General features: G+C 48.8%; 1 protein-coding gene across 8 annotated transcripts in view; it reads right to left on the bottom strand.

The window, feature by feature from the left end:
- The window catches only part of CTIF (cap binding complex dependent translation initiation factor), a 328,654-nt gene that overhangs the window by 225,292 nt on the left and 84,262 nt on the right, over window positions 1-19,100 (bottom strand). For 4 of the 8 annotated variants that reach the window (XM_032152356.2, XM_032152359.2, XM_032152355.2 and 1 more), the window contains 2 exons: window positions 15,482-15,529; window positions 3,745-3,816 (listed from right to left, as the gene is read on the bottom strand). The exons of 1 other annotated variant lie outside the window; for it this stretch is intronic. In XM_032152356.2, coding sequence (XP_032008247.1) covers window positions 3,745-3,816; window positions 15,482-15,529 — 120 coding nt within the window. The remainder of the gene's footprint in view (window positions 1-3,744; window positions 3,817-15,481; window positions 15,530-19,100) is intronic. 3 more of the 8 variants (XM_032152363.2, XM_032152360.2, XM_058438381.1) reach the window with 1 other exon arrangement.

Raw genomic sequence — 19,100 nt, forward strand, 5'->3', positions numbered from 1 at the left:
AGCCTGCCAACACAGTGCTGTCTCAGGCATCACTATTGAGTGCCTACTGAGTACAAGGCCCTAGGCCAGAAGTGGTTGAAGAAGTAGAGCCGGCCCTAACTCCCGTCTTAGGGTTGACCAGCTGGCTGAGGCACAGGCAGGTGTGCATGGAACAGCTTGGCAACAGCATGAGTCAGTGTGAGGGTGTCTGCCTGGGCGCATGGGTGCAGTGAGGAGCCAGCCGGGGTGCTCATGAGTGGTGTCCTCGAGAGCTGGTCCTGTGCTCTTGCCTCTGGTGGGCCAGGCTGAAGGGAGCCTTGAAGGATGAAGGGAACAGCAGCATCCCATCAGAGCGGCACTCAGCAAAAGCACCCTTCAGTGGGCAGCTACCTGGGTCCTCCTCCATCAGAGAGCCCCTACGCGACAGGGGTGACAAGGACACTGCCACAGGCCAGCTACATGGGGCTTTCCTTGGGGTACCGTTACTCAAAGGACGCCGCCCAGCTTTGATTCCTCCAGCAGGGGGCATCAGGAGATGGCTGCTTTGTGGGTTGAAATCAGAGGTTCCCGGGGAAGGAAACCCAGGTGGGTGTCCCCACAGGCAGATGCATGGACGTGGGTATGAGCCACCATGGGCCACGTGGCCAAGGGCAATACTCTAGAGACGGCAGAACAGTGAGAAGCAAGGAGCCGGCGCCTACACTGTTGGGCTACCACACCAGCCCCGAACGCCCATCCAGGCTGGTGGCAAGAGAAAAACAAAGGTTCCTCTTGTTTATGCCACCTTGTTGTTTGTACCTAATAAATTCAGTCTCTGATGTCTAAAAATAAAGCCTGTCATCACTGAACCAATGTGCTGCTGACCACGGGAGACCTCATGTAAATTCAGGCCCACAGATTCTCCTGCCTCCCCCTGCAGCACCCAGGTCTGAACCTTGGCCATCCATCCAGGAGGTGCAGCTCCCCCCACCTCCTCTGTGCACCTGCCCAGGTTTCTGAACTCCAGGCTGCCCCCTGGGCCCCATCTTGTGCCGTGCAGGGGGCATTTTTTTACACCTGTGTCTTGTCCTTCTCACTTAGCAGTGATGCCCTTGAAGGCAGGTCCCTGGCTTCAAGCCCACCCGGAGCTTAGCACCAGGCCTCTGCAGACACTCCTGGTTGACAAATCTCTAAGAAATCGCTCCTGAAAGACCCTCTCCAACCTTCAGAGGTTTTCTTGGCTGTAAGCAACTTCATACAGCACAGGTGGTGCGTCCCACGCCAGACTCAGGCAAACCCAGCATTCTGACTGAGCCTTCCCTTCTGTCCCAGCCGGCTCTCCAGGCATGGACATCACGGACCCTGCACTCAAGACCAACACAGCACCAGGCACACATGGCTGTGGCAGGGGGTGTCCCTCAGTGGCCCAGCCCCTCTTCCACTTCTCAGAAGTAGACATCTCTCCCTCTTCCCTCTGATATGATCAGGCGGCCACCGCAGGTCAGGGGTGATGGCAATGCCAGTGCCCCTATGGCCTGTAGGAGGTCCCTCCCACAAAACCTTGCCTCTGGGCATGTCAGGTGATTAGGTGGGGTTCTATGCAGAGACCCTGCCCTCCACACTCCTTGGGCTCCTCCCCCATAATGAACCTATGTCTCAGTTCCACCTGCCAAGAAAAGATTTAAGATGAGCTTTTCACAACTTCACTTTTAAGTTGAGTTATATTTCATTTTGTCAAACACTGCGTACCCCAAGTCAACTGCTCAGCTGCTTCTTGAAGGTAGGATTGGGGTGAGCTGCTCCTTTTGGTGTCAGAGTACCTGGAGCAGGGACAAGCCCATACCTAACCCCACTCCACAAGCCCCCACCCCTGCTCCATGGGCCCGTATTATCTGGCAAACCCCTACACAACCTCCTGCAGGTGGGGAAGGCAGAGCCGAGAGGACAGCTGGGTGTGGGAGGTGAGGCAGATGAGGGGAGAAAGGGGGGGAGAACCCTTCCTTGCCCCCCGGAGACCCTATCAGGAGCGATGTGGAGAAGGGGACCAGAGGGGAAAGGCAGCAGACAAGCCCCCAAAAAGATGGTAAAGGGAGAGGAAAAAGGACTCTTCATTGGAAGATTTCAGAACCAGACACCTGCTGACCAAATAACAGAGCGCTCTCAGTGACAAACCTCTTATTCCCCATCCAAGAGCTTCAAGCCCTCCCTGAAAGCCTCTCTCTGGTGCTTGAGTTCCCAAATCCAAGTTCACCATTGCTGCTGAAGAGTGAGGGGAATCTCCATTTAGGAGACCCCAGAATAACTGGCAGGAGCTAGAGACAGTGCCCCTGAGGAGTAGGGCCTAGACCAAAAGCTAGAGGGTCAGGGAGCATAACATGGGCTCCCAGGCAGGGAGGCAGCAGAGACAAAGGCATCCCCTAGAAGGCCACCTCCTGCAGTTGGGCAAGGTAGCAGTGCCGTATGGGGAGGAGGGCAGACAAGTGGCACTTCCGTGGGACTTAGTTTCCTCATCTGCAAATGGCACGGAGATGTTAGAAGGACCCTCAGAGGCCGTCGAGGCTCCTTCTGGGTTTTATGTGAGGAAGCTGAAACCCGAGGGGGAAGAGTTTGTCACCAAGTTTGTGGCAGAACAAAAATGAGACTCCAGGTCTCCCATCACTCCCTACCCCCGGGGCTGTTTTTATGGCCTCCTTCTTAAGAAACAATTGAACATACAAGAACATCTTGTCACGTGAAAGAACCATCCTGGGCAGCCGTCCCCCTACACCATGGGGCAGCCACGCCCTACAGCCTAAGAAAGATCTAGAACCGAGGCCACCAACCAGCTTCTCTCAGGACAGAATAGAGGAGTTGGGTGAATCTGCCAGGAGACCGAAGCTGAACACGATTAAGTGGACTGAAGCCGAACATGAGCAGGTAGGCCCGGGGCAAACCATGACTGCAGAGGCTCTGAAACCAGGCATGGCCCCTCGCAGGAGCCTGCAGGGGCTTCCTCTGCTTTCCAGACAGGCATAGTCTGAGGCTGGACTCGGGATGGGGACACATGTTTTTTTCAGCCTCTAATCCCACAGGCTCCTGCAGGCAGGGATGAGGTATCAGTGAGAACAGCTGGACCACCACAGGGTATGCGGGAGGGCCAGGGGGTCACCAGGGCAGCTCCCAAAGAGCAGCTGCCGCCCTTCCCTCCCAGCCACGCAAGCCATCCACGAGCCTCTCAGGACCTCACGGCAAGCAGCAGGGAGAAAGGTGGCAGGCTCTGGTGGGGTCCCAGGACTGTCGGTTGGCTGGGGGGATGGACAGGTCTCTGACGGCTCCCCCACAGGCTGCCCCTCCCAGGCCTTCTGCAGATCTGGAGCAGAAGTGATATCCAAAGCACCCACCAGCATCAAAGTGCTGAGTCCCATTGTTTGTGGGGCTACAATGTCTGTGCCTGAACCCTCAGTGCAGTCATTTGACAGCCATGTAATACTCTACTATAAGGACGGATCCCAAGGCACCTCTCCATTCCCCTCAGTGAACATCTGGGCTACTTCCAGATGTGTGTTAGTATATAGAATGCAGCCACTAAAAAGAAATCTCATCAATCGATGAGTTTGGGGGAGTGGGAGCTTCCCTGCGGGCAGGGAGTTAGGGAGGGCTTTCCAGGGGTCAGATGCACCCTCCCCTCTCCCACCTCTCTGCACTCTCCATGTCACCACCCCTCAGGAGCCATTGTGGGCCGGCCCAGGAACCCAGGCAGACAAGACATAGGACACCCCCAGACAGAGCGCAGAGCTGGTTCCCTACCTGCTGTGGGGGAGCTCGCCCTCGGGAGAAGGAACAGCTGCTGTCCAGCGGTTCGCTGCAGTCTGCTGTCCACTGCAGAGCAGAAAGGAGTGATCAGTGATGGCAGGATGGACAGGCCCATGTTCACTCTGCCAGGCTGCAGAAGTTGTGCCCTGGCCTTCCCCATTAGCATGACTGTGGAATCCTACTTGGCCATTTCAACGCAAATCTTTCTCAACCACCAGACCCAATTTGGCATCATCAAGCTCCACATCAAGATGAAGCTTTGGCGTCTGCTTGGGAAAGGCAAACTCACTTCCCTTCACCTGAGCCCAGCACAGTGACAAAGACTGGCTACATCCCAAAGTCAGCCAGATATGACAAAACTTATTCTGAGTTTGGTACAACCAGCACCATGTTTGACCGCCGGACCTGGCTTCAGCCACACTAACCCTCTATTACATCAAGGGTGTGGCCGGAGATGGCAGTGAGGCAGATATGTATTGGTCTTCCTAGAAGCCTAGCTCCAAAAGATGATGGGTTTGGCACCAGGAAAGAGCCCAACCTGGCTATTAGAAGCGTGGCTCAGACAAGCCCTGCCACTCACATCCCCTGAGAACTCAGAGGGCTGCTGTGTCCCAAAGTGCGGTCTGACAACCATCTGCATGAGAGTCCCCAGAGTCTGCAATTTGGAGGTCCCTGGGCCCCAGTCTTTACCCACTGAATTAGACTCTGGGAGGCCAGGGCCAGAGGATCAGCATTTTGACGAGCTCCCCAAGGGATGCACTGGGAGTCTGGGAGCCACAGAAATCCATGTGATCTCTCAGGCTTCATTCTGTCATCTATAAAATGAGGAGAGCCATGCTGGGTGACTGGCTGGGAGGCTGGGATGAAAGATCTTTGTGAGCTATAAAAACACTGTATAGACACAATGCAGTAGCAGTCTTATAGCCCTTCCTGTCAAATGCTATCCAGGTATAGGGTAGTGTTTTTACTATCGTATTAAACATTAGCTAGCCTCTGGAGCTGAAGTTGTTGAATATTGACCTTAACCTACACCCTGCATGATACATAAAGAGCAGAGGAGGGCCAGGCAGCTCACGCCTATAATTCAGCACTTTGGGAGGCCAAGACAGGAGATCACTTGAACCCAGGAGTTTGAGACCAGCCTGGGCAACATAGAGACACCTTGTCTCTACTAAAACAAAAACAAAAACAAAAACAAAGCTAGCCAGCTATGGTGGCATGCACCTGCTGTCCTAGCTACTTGGGAGGCTGAGGCTGGAGGATTGCTTAAGCCCAGGAATTTAAGGTTGCAGTGAGCTGTGATCGTGCCAATGCACGATGCTCTTGGGTGACAGAGCGAGCCTCAAAAAAAAAAAAAAAAAAGAAAAGAAAAAAAGAAAAAAGGAAAGAGCAGAGGGAAGCCCAGTCTCTGTATGTTTGATGACATGGTCAGAGCTGTGAGTGTGTGCCAGTGCAGTCCTGGCTTTCTAAAACCTTGGCTGGACATGCCCTCCTGAGCATGGCTCAAGGGTATGACCTTTGTCCAGAATGGATGTTATTCTTACAATGTTGTTGACATAGGCTGGGTAGAAGTGTACCCTAGAGCAGCACTATCCAACTGAAACAAAATGAGAGCCACACATAGAAACCACAGGAGGAATTTTAAATTTTCTAGTAGCCAAATTTTTAAAAGAAACAGGTAAAATTAAATGAAATAATATATTTTATTTAATCTAATACATCAAAATATTATCACTTCAACAGGTAATCAATATAAAAAGTTGTTAATGAGATATTTTACATTCTTCTTTCCATACCGTATTAGAAATCCACTTAGAGCACATCTCAGTTTGGATGAACCACATTTCAAGGGCTCAAGAGCCACATGTGGCCTGTGGCTACCATAAGGGACAGTGCAGCCCTAGAGAAGTGGCAACGGTGTCAGAGGCACTCCTTGCCCATCCCCAAGCTATACTGCAGAGGGGCTGACCCCTGCGGACCACAATTCCCAGGCTCCCACGTCAGCTGGCTTCTGACTGGGCTTGGCCAATGGGAGACAGGAAAAGGGCATTTCTCCCATCTCTCTATGCCTCAGGCAGCATTACCAGCAGTGCTGGGTCTCCTTCCTGGCTCCACCCTCACCAGACGGGCTTCTATGCATGACCGGGAACTCTGGACTCTGGCAACACCTTCTTTCTTTGAGCCTCAGGTCAAGAGTTGGTACTAGCTACCTGAGGTTGCCATTTTCTGGGCTGTGGAGCTTCTCAGGTAGGAGTAATCAATTCTTTGTATTAAATTCCCTCTGCTTGGATCATTGCAGTCTCAAAGTATTTCCCCCAAGATATTTATTAATTATGGCTGGCGTTGGGGAGAGAAAAATGAGAAACCATCAGATGCCACTTTAGCCAAGTGATCAAGGTCAATATCACCAGTACAAAACATATCTGCATCACGGACTCCCCAGTGTGGTGCATCGAGACGGGCACATCACTTCTGGGGTATTCTTGACAAAAATGCACCCTCTCGACATAATCATGAGAAAACATCACACCACCCAAATTAATGAGCTTCCTATAGAAGCATTGACCAGAACTCTTCAAAAGTGTCAAGGTTGTAAAAGAAAAGAAAAGACAAAGTATCAGATTGGAAGGGAAAGAGGAGATGTGGCAATTACACGCAAATCTGGATCCTGGAACAGAAAAAGGACGTTCGTGGAACAACTGGTGAAATCTGAATAAAGCCTCTAGTTAAGAGCATTGTATCAATGTTAATTTCTTGCTTCTGATAATGGTTCTATAGTTATGCAAGGTGTTCATATTACGGCAAGGTGAGCAACAAGTGTTTGGGAACACCCTGTTCCATTCTGCACCTTGGCTGTAAGTCTAAAATAATTCCAAAACAAAAACTAATATGTATGTATTCATACATACGTAAAATACATGCATACATAACTATAAGCATATATGTACATTTATTTATTTATTTATTTATTGAAATGGAGGCTCATTCTGTCACCCAGGCTGGAGTGCAGTGGCGCAATCTTGGTTCACTGCAACCTCCACCTCCCGGGTTCAAGCGATTCTCCTGCCTCAGCCTCCTGAGTAGCTGGGATTACAGGTGCCCGCCACCATGCCCAACTAATTGTTGTATTTTTAGTAGAGACGGGGTTTCACCATGTTGGCCAGGCTGGTTTCAAACTCCTGACCTCAGGTGATCCACCTACCTTGGCCTCCCACAGTGCTGGGATTACAGGCATGAGCCACCATGCCCGGTCCACATTTTTAGAATAATGTATACAGATACATATAAACATATATGTATATATGTATGTATGTATAATGTTTAAAGTACTGTAACTATAATCCCTCTGCTTTAATATTGGAGTAGTTTCTGCTTCCCTGCTTGGAGCCCGGCTGACAGGTGGGAGACATCCAAGGCACACAGTGCCCACTGGCTGGAGGGAACACGAGGCCATGCTTGCAACTCCTCATCCCATCCTAGGTGACCTCTCAGAAAAACGCTTCTCCCCTTCCAGGCATCCTGAACATTTCAACCCTAGCTGCGTAGTGCTGGTGTGATATTCCACAGCACGGTGACTCACGGGGGACACACCTTCTCCGGGGTCAGCACAGGCCCTGGCAGGATGAGGCCTCCTGATGGGCACGCGCAGAGCAGACCCTGAGGCTTTGTGCACATCCGTATGCAACCTCACCGTCCTTGGTGAGCTTTCCAAGCTCCAACCAGACTGCTCTGCCTTGTCCAAGGCCATCTGTAACTGTACATTTGCCAACCAAAAGCCACTTCCTGAGTGCCTTCTGTGTGGGACCCTCAACAAAGAGTGTCTCCACACAGGAGAGGTCAGATGACATGTCACATAACAGCAATGAGAGGGGGGTGGGGACGGCACGGCTGAGATGAAGAAGAGTGTGCTCTCGGCAGGGGCTGTAAGGGAGGAAAAGCAGGCAACCCAGGGTTCCCAGAGAAGAGTGAGGTGCCCAAGAGGGGCAACAGGCTCAGTAGAACGTGGCCAGCTTAAGGCAGATGGCGGATGTCAGGCTAAAGAACACAGAGACACTTCCTCTATATGCAGGGGTTGAAGGCTTCTGTTAGGGGAGGCTGAACTGGCCCAGGGGGGAAGTGGTGAAGGGGGGTCCCACACTGGGGTTCATTAGCAGTGGTGGTAGAGATGGAAATGAAGCAGTGGATCTCAGAGTGCGGAACAGATGAGCAGCAGGCAAAGTGGGTGATCTGTGCACAGGAAAGCCAGCAAGATGGTGGAGTCCACAGAGCCTCATTCCAGAGACCTGGCAAAGCCGGAGGCGGGCACAACCCCCAGCAGGAGGAGGGACTGTGGCCCTGTGTGTGACTGTGTAAATGGGGAGGAGTGAAGTGTGAATGATCACACTTAGCACAGCAAGCTCTACCCACTGGGCTTGTGGGGCTCCATCTCAAACCCCAGCCCAGCAGTAGCCCCAGGGGCAACCTGTCCAGGGCTGCTGCCTGAATCCCCTCCATCAGACACACGCTTCTTCCCTGGCCCTAAAGGCCCTCTGGTAGCCCTCCCTTCCCTATTCCGAAGTTCCTCCCCATCCCTGCTGGGATTCTGCCCTCAACACCGGCTTCTTGTGTCACAGGCACCACCACCTCCTGCCTCCCGTTTGCGTTCTCTGAGACACCACCTAGAAAATCTCCAGAAATGGACCTTCCCAGAACCTGTCCTGATCTATAGGAGATGAGTCAAGAATGAAGAAGGGTCCACCTCTCCAGATCTGCTCCTCAGTCCGGGCCAGGGCTTGAAATCCCACACATTTCCCCTTCAAGGCAAACAGCCTTACAGCTTTGAGCCTCCTGAACCTGCAAGTTCTCTTGGGGGTAAAGGTGGTGTCTTACTTGAAAAGGTCATCAAACAGAAAGGCGGGAAATGTGGGAAGTTTGTTAGATATGGGAACGATGAGCATCAAATTCACAAGAGTGGTTTAAAGGCCTCAACCACAGCTATTATAATTCGTGTCTTAATTTAAAAACCTGGAACAAACATGACACAGGGTTAAGATTTAATAAACATGAGAGTACAGATGTTTGTTCTCCACTCAAAATAGATGTGTATTTTATTATTCTCTGTTATCAGTCCATCTTAAGTATTCCACAATAAAAAAACAATTAAAATAAGCTATTTGTCTTTACATCCCAGGATGAACAGTTTTATTATTTGTTTGTCTTGTTTTTGAGACGGAGTCTCACTCTGGCCCAAGCTGGAGTGCAGTGGTGCAATCTTGGCTCACTGCAACCTTCGCCTCTGGGGCTCAAGCAATTCTCCTGCCTCAGCCTCCCAAGTAGCTGGTACTACAGGCATTCACCACCACACCCAGTTAATTTTTTTGTATTTTTAGTAGAGACGGGGTTTCACCATGTTGCCCTGGATGGCCTCAAATTCCTGAGCTCAGGTGATCCACCTGCCTTGGCCTCCCAGGTGCTAGGATTACAGGTGGGAGCCACCACACCTGGCCAGTGTTTTATGAGCAGAGATTGGGAAAGATTGGGGAGACCCCAGGGTACTGAGAATTGGAGGAGGAGGAGAAAGAAGCAGAGAAGCAAGAAGCTCAGAGTGTGGGAGGCTGGAGGTGCTAAAGCTAAACCAGGGCCCCTCTTCAGCGGTGCCTAAAAGTCCCCCAAGAGACCAGCCCTACCAGACATCAAAGTATTTCATAAAGCTAGAGCCAGGGCTGGGCGCGGTGGCTCATGCCTGTAATCCCAGCACTTTGGGAGGCTGAGGCGGGGGGATCACGAGGTCAGGAGATGGAGACCATCCTGGCTAACACAGTGAAACCCCGTCTCTACTAAAAATACAAAAAAATTAGCTGGGCCTGGTTGCAGGCACCTGTAGTCCCAGCTACTCGGGAGGCTGAGGCAGGAGAATGGCGTGAACCCGGGAGGCAGAGCTTGCAGTAAGCAGAGATCGCGCCACTCTACTCCAGCCTGGGCAACAGAGCGAGACTCCGTCTCAAAATAAATAAATAAATTAAAAAAAAAAAAAAGCTAGAGCCAAACAAGCTGTTGAACCAGTACAGGAATAAAAAAGCAGATCAACTGATAAAACTGCACCCACAAGCAAATTAATGCACAAACGGGAACCTCATATAGGATAAAGATTGTGTTTTGAATTGAGGGAGAGACTCATCAATAAATACATGGTATTAAGACAACCACCCAGCCATTGAAAAAATGACCCTAGATATCTGCCTTGCACTATTCATGGAAAACACATTCCAAGGTGATTAAAATCTGAGATGCAAATTTTAAATTACATCAAAATTTCAAACTTCTAAGCGACAAAAGAAATCATGAACAAATAAAGACAAGTGAGAAGCTACTTGCAACATGCACAGTCGCCCCCCACTTATCCTTGAGGGATCCATTCCAAGATCCCCTAGTGGATGCCTGAAACCGTGGGTGGTAAAAAGCCCTACATCTGTTTGTGATCCTGTAACAGAGATGTCTGCTCAGTGACTCTGGGCTGGGCAGTGACACGCAGGTAGAGGATACAGCCTGGAAACGCTGGACAAAGGGATGATTCATGTCCCGGGAGAGACAGCGTGAGATTTCATCATACTGCTTGGAATGCCATACAATTTAAAATGTATAAATTGTTTATTTCTGGAATTTTTCATTTAACATTTTTGGACTGCAGCTGACCGTGGGTAACTAAAACCATGGAAAGCAAAATAGTGGATAAGGGGAGCCTGCTGTGTAGCAAATAATTAATCACCAGACTATATAAAGACTTCACTTAGGCCGGGCGCAGTGACTCACGCCTGTAATCCCGGCACTTTGGGAGGCCGAGGCGGGCGGATCACGAGGTCAGGAGATCGAGACCATCCTGGCTAACACAGTGAAACCCCGTCTCTACTAAAAATATAAAAAATTAGCCGGGCGAGGTGGCGGGCGCCTGTAGTCCCAGCTACTCCGGAGGCTGAGGCAGGAGAATGGCGTGAACCCCGGGGGGGGCGGAGCCTGCAGTGAGCCGAGATTGCGCCACTGCACTCCAGCCTGGGCAACACAGCAAGACTCTATCTCAAAAAAAAAAAAAAAAAAGACTTCACTTAAATCTAGGCACTGTTCTAAGTCCATTGCACATTTACTCTTCATGGCTACCGAGGCACTCTTATCTTCTCCAATTAGCAAACATGGAGACTGAAGCACAGTGTGGTTAAGTAACTCACCCAGGAATATACAGCCAAAAAGTGGCAGAATGAGCAAAAGACAGAAATAGGTATCATTCAAAGAGCCAGGAAAAATGACTGATGTTAAACACAATATGTACTCTTGGATTAGACAAAGATCACAGCCAATTTTTTTTTTTTGCTCTAAACAATATTACTGGGAAAATTGCTGAAAGATCTGTAGGTTTAATCACAGCATTCTATCAATGTTCATTTCCTATATTGTATCATGTCCTTGTTCTGAGGAAATACACACTGAAGTGTCAAGGGATACAGGGGCATCATGTCTGGAACTAACTCTCAAATGATTTAGAAAGAAGTTTTACATACAATTATACGTATAAATTATATATATCATAAGATATATTTAGAGAGAGAGTGTGGGTACAAATGTAGTAAGATGTTAATTGGATATGCAAGAATTGTTTGCACTATTATTGTAATTTCTATGTATATTTGAAATTATTTCAAAATGCAAAATTATTTTAAAGGTCATCTTACCCAGGGCTTCTTAACCAAGGGTGATGTCAGACTACCCAGGGGGGATTTTGGGGGTCCACAGGCCAGGTCTTCGCCGGTGTCTGAATGCATGGGTGGTGGTGGAATGTGACCTCTGTGTGTAAAACCTGCGCCGGGTGGGGGCTGCACAATGCAACCAGGGCTCTCACCAATGCCTTCATTTCCCTGAAGGGGGACTTGAGGCTGAAGGGAAATGGCTTCCTCCCAGTCTCACAGACCCCAGTCAGAATCCTGCCAGCCTGAAGACCCAACTTCTCAAAGACAGGAGTGTGCATGACATCTTCCTTTATCCTGGGCACATGGGCTTACTGACACAGGGAGGAGAACCAAGACCCCGAGGTGGGACCTGAGGCTGGCTGGCAGCTCATTCTCGATCCAGTGATATTCTAAAAAAGACCTGTGCTAAGAGGGACAGATGCTGCTGATGGCCGAGATTTGTGAGAGAGAGAGAGAGGCTTTTGCTCCCATCTTTTCAGAAACGAACAACTTTCCTGTTGTGGAGAATGCTTGCGTGATTAGGAACTTGAGCTCTTGAAGCAGAGAGTCCTGAGTTCAGATCCCAGCTCTGCCACTTACTGTATGACCTTGGGCAAATCGCTTCATCCCCAGGACTGTTTCCCCCATCTGTAATAATAATAGATCCACCAATAGCAGAGAGGGTAAGTGGATGGCACTTGGAGACAGCTGCCTGTTTTAAACCCCAGTCTTGCCATGTACTTGCTATGTGGCTTCAGGAAGCTTATGTCAACCTCTCTGTGCTTCAATTTCCTCCCTTATAAAATGGTAATAATGACAGCATCTTCACAGAATCATCAAAACCAAATGAGTCAAAATGTGAGAAACAATGCAAACAGTCTCCTTTGTTACTTCCTCCTCATCTCCCCAACTTCTTAAGTCAAGGCTCAATCTTTGATCCTCTCCTGTAAACTTCCTCACTCCCTGGGCTTAAAGCAGCATCCAGCTCATTCTCCTCCTCTGAACACCACCAATGTGCATCGAACTGGTGGACCAACATCTCCTCTAAGGTGACTAATACTATCTTAAGCCTTTCATGCCCAAACGGGACTCTTGACCTTTGCCCCACAAAGCTGCTCTTCCAGGGTCTTGCATAGCTCATTTCTGCAAAGTCTATCCTATTTGCTCAGGCTAAAATCTTCAGGGTCAATCACAGTGTCATCACTTTCCAAGCATACCTAGACTCTGAAGGCATCTCATCACCCCCAGTGACCACATGGCCCCAGTCTCCATTGCCTCTCCCCTGCAGCAAGGAGACGGCTTCCTGGTCTCCGCTTCCTCTCTTGCTGACCCCCCACCATAGCCTATTCTCTACACAGCATTCAGAGGGATCCCATTCGACTGTGTGGCATGCCCCACACCAGAGCTTTGCCCTGGCCATTCCCTCTGCCTGGATACCCCTTCCCAGGTGGCCTCACTCTCACCTCCTTCAAATCCTCCCTCCCTCCCTTCCTTCCTCCTCACCCTGCCCCCTGCCCTGTCTTCTTTTTCTTTCTTTCTGTTTTCTGTTTGTTTGTTTGTTTTGAGACAGGGTCTCACTCTGTTGCCCAAGCTGGAGTGAAGTGGTGTGATCTCAGCTCACTGCAACCTCTGGGTCCCGGGCTCGGGTGATCCTCCCACCTCAGCCTCCCCAGTAGCTGGGACCACAGGCATGCACCATCATGCCCAGCTAATTTTTGTATTTATATTAGAGACTGAGTTTCACCATGTTGCCCAGGCTGGCCTCGAACTCCTGGGCTCAAGTGATCCACCTGTCTCAGATTTCTAAAGTGCTGGGATTACACACGTGAGCCACTGTGCCCAAATCCTCATTCCTAAGTGAGCCTTCCCCACTCACTTCCTGCCTCCCTCATGCATTCATCACCTTCTAACATCCCATTTCCTTCTCCCTCTATTGTCTGTCCTTCCCTGTGAGAAATTGAGACAGAGATCATGGTTGTTCTGTTCTTGACTTTGCCCCCTGAGCCTACAAGAGAGCCTGAATGAATAAACGTTAGCTTTCATTCTATTATATTTTACTACCTAGCAGAAAGAGCAAATTTAAATAGTTACACTTTATGCTAAAAACCACCACCAAACAATGTCTAGGAGATCATTAAAACCTACAGATCATAAAACTTACATGTATGATAGAAGTACAACTTTGTAAAAGATGTTTAAAAAAATGATGCACAAAAATTATATTAGTTACCATAAAATGATTTTTTTTACATTTTTCACTTGCCTCTGTTTTTCCAATTGTTACTTTAAGAAAATAAAATTTTATCCTATTGAAAAATAATTGGTGGCCAGGCGCAGTGGCTCACGCCTGTAATCCCAACACTTTGGGAGGCCAAGAGGGGTGGATCACCTGAGGTCAGGAGTTCAAGACCAGTCTGGCCAAAATGGTGAAACCCTGTCTTTACTAAAAATACAAAAAATTAGCTGGGCATGGTGGCGGGCACCTGTAATCACAGCTACTCAGGAGGCTGAGGCAGGCGAATCGCTTGAACCTGGGAGGCAAAAGTTGCAGTGAGTCAAGATCACACCATTGTACTCCAGCCTCGGCAACAAGAGCAAAACTTTGTCTCAAAAAAAAAAAAAAAAAAAAAGGGCCAGGTGTGGTGGCTCATGACTGTAATCCCAACACTTTGGGAAGCCAAGGCAAGTAGATCACGAGTCAGGCATTCAACACCAGCCTGGCCAACATAGTGAAACTCCGTCTCTACTAAAAATACAAAAAATTAGCTGGGCGTGGTGGCACGCGCCTATAATCCCAGCTATTCAGGAGGCTGAGGCAGGAGAATCGCTTGAACCTGGGAGGCAGAGGTTGCAGTGAGCCGAGAGCGCGCCATTGCAATCCAGCCCGGGCGACAGTGCGAGACTCATCTCAAAAAAAAGAAAAAAATAAAATAGAAAGATTGGTAATTCAATTTCATTAGAAATAAAGACAACGTGGCCAGGTGCAGTGGCTCACGCCTGTAATCCCAGCACTTTAGGAGCCCAAGGCAGGTGGATCACCTGAGGTCAGGAGTTCAAGACCAGCCTGATCAATATGGTGAAACCCTGTCTTTACTAAAAATACAAAAATTAGCTGGGTATGGTGACATGTGCCTGTAGTCCCAGCTACTCGGGAGGCTGAGACAGGAGAGTTGCTTGAACCCAGGGGGCGGAGGTTGCAGTGAGCTGAGATCGTGCCACTACGCTACAGCCTTGGTGACAGAGTGAGACTCCGTCTCAAAAAAAAAAAAAAAAAAAAGAAAAAGAAATAAGACAATGTGAATTAAAATGACAAGATATCCCAATACACTGGTGGCAGTATGGATAATGGAAGATCTTTGGAGAGCAATTTAACAACAGCTATTAAAATTAATTTTACTTCTCAGCATCTAACTAAAGAAACACCGTTATTTGTGCAGAAGGAGGCATGTTCAACAGTATGTGTTGAAGTATCACGTATTTCCAGGGGAAAATTTAGAAGTAACCTGAGTGCCTACCATTAAGCAAATGGTTAAATAAATCCATGCTATGGACAACTGGGCAGCCACTAAACAGAACACAGCAGATGTGCAAGCCCAGAAGAATCTCTGGGGCATGTGGGCAGGTGAAAAATGCAAGTTATTGAACAATATATCCACTGGCTATGATATATGATTTGACAATATTGTATTTCTTCAAGTCATACATATGTCAGGAAAGGCACTAAAAAAGGCAAGGAAATGAACTCACTCATCTGATGGGAGGTAGTAGCAAAGGAGCAGAATGAGGTGGTAGCACAGAAGATTTTATTGTTAATATTTGAATTCTTATGTACCATGATAATATATGCATAAAGGACTTGTATAATTTAAAATAATTTTAGCTCAGGAGAATTTAATTATTAATATTTGAATTCTTGTGCACTATGGGAATGTATGCATAAAGTACTTGTATAATTTAGAATACATTTTTTAAATAAGGGGAAAATATATAATAAATCCTGCATGCTGAACCACCCCGCAGCCCTCCTGTAAACTCACTTCTTCTGTTAAGCCTTTCGTGGGTGGTCCACCATTGAGTGCTTCCTCCTGTGAGCAAAGACATCAGGGAAAATGAATTTAAGGGCAGAAGGAAAAGAAGAGATGGGATTTTAGAAAAAGGGTGAGGGAACAGTGAACAGGGAAGGCAGAATGAAAGGAGAGACGTAAAGAGAAAGAGGAGAAACTTGTTAGGAAAAGCCACTGAGCCGATCTGAACACTCTCACCCTATCCTATTCATTGCCACTGCTGCACCCCTTTGTAAAGATCACTGCATTTTAGACGAAACCCAGGACTTCCAAGTGCCTGAAAGCATCAAAACAGGGCTATAGGAAGTGATTTTCACTCTCACTGGCTCTTAATTTGACCTCTTAACAAGAATTTACTGGAAACTATGCCATCATTAAATGTATCTTCATAGGGTCCCTACATGTTATCTTTCCAAGAGACTGGAGCAGGGGCAGCAGGCCATGGAGCGGGAGAAAGGAGACAGCCCTGCTCCCACTGTGGCAATCAGAGTCACACACAGGCTTATGAATACTCCAGGCCCAGGCCCCTCACCTTTGCCTGCATCTCTAGCAGTGAGGCCTGTACATCAGTATTTCTCACAGCTCCCTAAGTGAGTTCATGCTCACCCAGAGTTGCACACTGCTTCCAAGCTTTCTGGCGATCCACTAGATCATCCACATGTGCCAAAATCACATGTGCCAAAATTTTCCCATCCATCCATCCATCCATCCATCCATCCATCCATCCATCCATCCTTCATTTCTTTCCAGTGTTACTGGGAAGGATGAGAAGAACACAAGTGTACAAACATCATGAGATATTTTCTCCCTGAGTGTCAACTGTCATTTCTCAGATCCTAATCTCTTCCCCATAAGGTTAGTGGTCAATGAGATTTGGAGTCCAATTTTCTTTCTACAGGAAAGAAATCTATATTAACCACCCAACACCCAATCAGTCACGGCCTGTACGAAGCAGGAAACCAGAAGTAGGTGGGGTGGGGATGGGGCTCCAGGGCCCAGCTCAGCCACCACCCAGCAGTGGGGTTTGGCCATGCTCCAGCTCTGTGCCTCAGTTTCCCTCCTTTAGAATAGGGCTATAATCCCTCCTCCTCCCAAGGATAGAGTGACTGTGGGGACTTCCAATCAATTGGACAGCAGGTGCTCCTGAAACATAGGGGAGTGGTACGATGTAAAATACAGGGGAGAGGTATGACGTTAAACACGAGGACAGGTGTGATGTTAAACATGAGGAGGAGTGTGATGTAAAATATGGGGGAGGGGTGTGATGTTAAGCATGGGGAGGGGTGTGGTGTTAAACATGGGGAGGGGTGTGGTGTTAAACATGGGGAGGGGTGTGATGTTAAACATGGGGAGGGGTGTGGTGTTAAATATGGCATCCAGAAAACGTTGGCAAACTTAAAACACACATTGTCTTGGTTATTCATCTAAGGGACAGGAAAACTGATCTATCTATCTATCTTATCTATCTATTATCTATGTATCATCTATCTGTCTGTCTATCCATCCATCCATCCATCCATCCATCCATCCATCCATCCATCCATCCTTCATTTCTTTCCAGTGTTACTGGGAAGGACGAGAAGAACACAAGTGTACAAACATCAAGAGATATTTTCTCCCTGAGTGTCAACTGTCATTTCTCAGATCCTAAAAAATGACCTCACCAGCTGAAGAGCAACATTCCTCTCCGCTTCCTCAGGTCTTCTCAAGGTTTCCAAGATTCTTAACAAATTTCCTCCCCAGAAACATCAAAACACCACACAGGCAGACAGGAACATTCCCTGAGTGTTTGTTGTTTTTTTTTTCTTTTTGGTTTCCATTTAAACTAGTCATCAGATTAAAAAAAACAAGCCAAAGTGCTTTAGCAGAAATATTTCCCATAAAGCTGTGTTAATAGAGAATTTTTTTTAAAAGTATCTTATGTAGACACAGCTAACCCTGGCCTTCCTGAGAGTTGGCCACAGCTGTCCCTCTTCCAGAGTCAGTACCCCAGGTGTGTGTGTGACTGTGGGGAGAGGGGAGGCAGGGGCGCGGTGGGGGCAGGATTGAAACATCCTCCCTTTCCGGCAGCAGCAGGCAGGCCCGCAGGCCCGCAGGCCCCGGAATCCTGCCAGGTGTCTGTATTCTTCGAGGGAATTCCAGAACATGAAGAAAGTTTAGAGAATGCATCCAAATGTCACACCACACAGGTGTTGTCCACACCACACTTCACAGCAGACGTCAGTCTGAAAGCCCCTCCACAGCCTTGCCTTGCCCGCCACACAGATGGGTGCATCCAAGAGTGACTCAGGCCTCACTGAGCCCAGGAGCTGGTGCCAGAAGCACAGGGCCCAGACTGAAAGCGCTGGGAGCGCGCCTCCTTTCAAAACTATGTCCCCGCTGGCTGCTCTGGGCACAGAAATTCTACCATCAGCCACGCATTCCTCTGGGGTAAAGCTTCGAGGCTTCCCTGGCTCCTCCAGGTAGAGCAAATTTCAGCTGGAGGAACCTTTGGAAGATGCCCTGCTGCAGGCCCGGATGCCACACAGCTGAAGAGGCAGGCAGCCCACGACAGGGGGTACCCAGCCAGCCCATATGCCCGTCCACAGGCCCTGCTCCTGGGGAAGTCAGCTCTAGGGGCTTCCAGGGCACTGCAAAAGTTAGTTCACTTAGTTCTTGCCCTAGACAATCTAAAGAGGTTAATTTCCCTTATAATTTTCCAATCTATCCTAATCCTCCTCCTCCTTCCACTTCACATCATGGTACTATTAGCTGTGCAATAAGCATAGTTTATACATAAAAAAAAAAAAAAAAGGATTACGCAAGTAAGTTAATGCACCACCAGACAACACCCTCCATGCAGTCAGCTGTAGACCGCCAGGCCACCCAGCCACCACCTTGCTCCGGCATTCCTCAAGGACTTTTCTCCTGTATCACAGCCACCCTCTCCCACATCCTTTTGTCCTTTCTCGGTGATTTCAAGATCCATGAAGATGGATCTGAGTTTCACGACCCGCTGTCCTCCTGGCCTCTCCCTCTCCCCCACACACTCCCATGCTCACACCCAGCCCTCTCCTGACCCATGACTGCATTCCTCCACCTCTGATTTCAAACACCCCACTCCTGGACACACGCCACATCCCCACCATCTTTCTAGCTCAGTCTCTTTGCTACCAGGGTTACAATTCTTCGGGTGGCCTCCAATCCACTGACCCTACCACCTGTCAGCCTCTGCAACCACCTCGGGTACCCGCTTCCGTCCTGGCCTGGCTCAGCATCTAGGTGACTCACCATTATCACTCCTGTGCCTCCCTCACCCCTCTTTCCTCCACTGTATTCCCTGTAGAAACCTCCATCCTGGTTAAAGTCATCTTTGTAACTCTGCCTCTGCACCTTCGTGGCTGCAAGTAGCTGGAGAGAAACCACAGCTGTGCTGCAGGAGTCATTTTAGTTGCACGGCCGCACACCTGCAACTCCCTCCTGTTATTGTGGATGAACCGCTGGGGGCTGGGGATAAGCCAGGATTCCGGCAACCCCTGACTTGCCCCTGGATCGAATACACAGGTCAGTGCTCCTATTTTGACCTTATTTCCCCAAATACCACCACATGTCT

The sequence above is a fragment of the Hylobates moloch genome, unplaced genomic scaffold (assembly GCF_009828535.3).
Source record: "Hylobates moloch isolate HMO894 unplaced genomic scaffold, HMol_V3 SCAFFOLD_5, whole genome shotgun sequence".
NCBI classification, from domain to species: Eukaryota; Metazoa; Chordata; class Mammalia; order Primates; family Hylobatidae; genus Hylobates; species Hylobates moloch.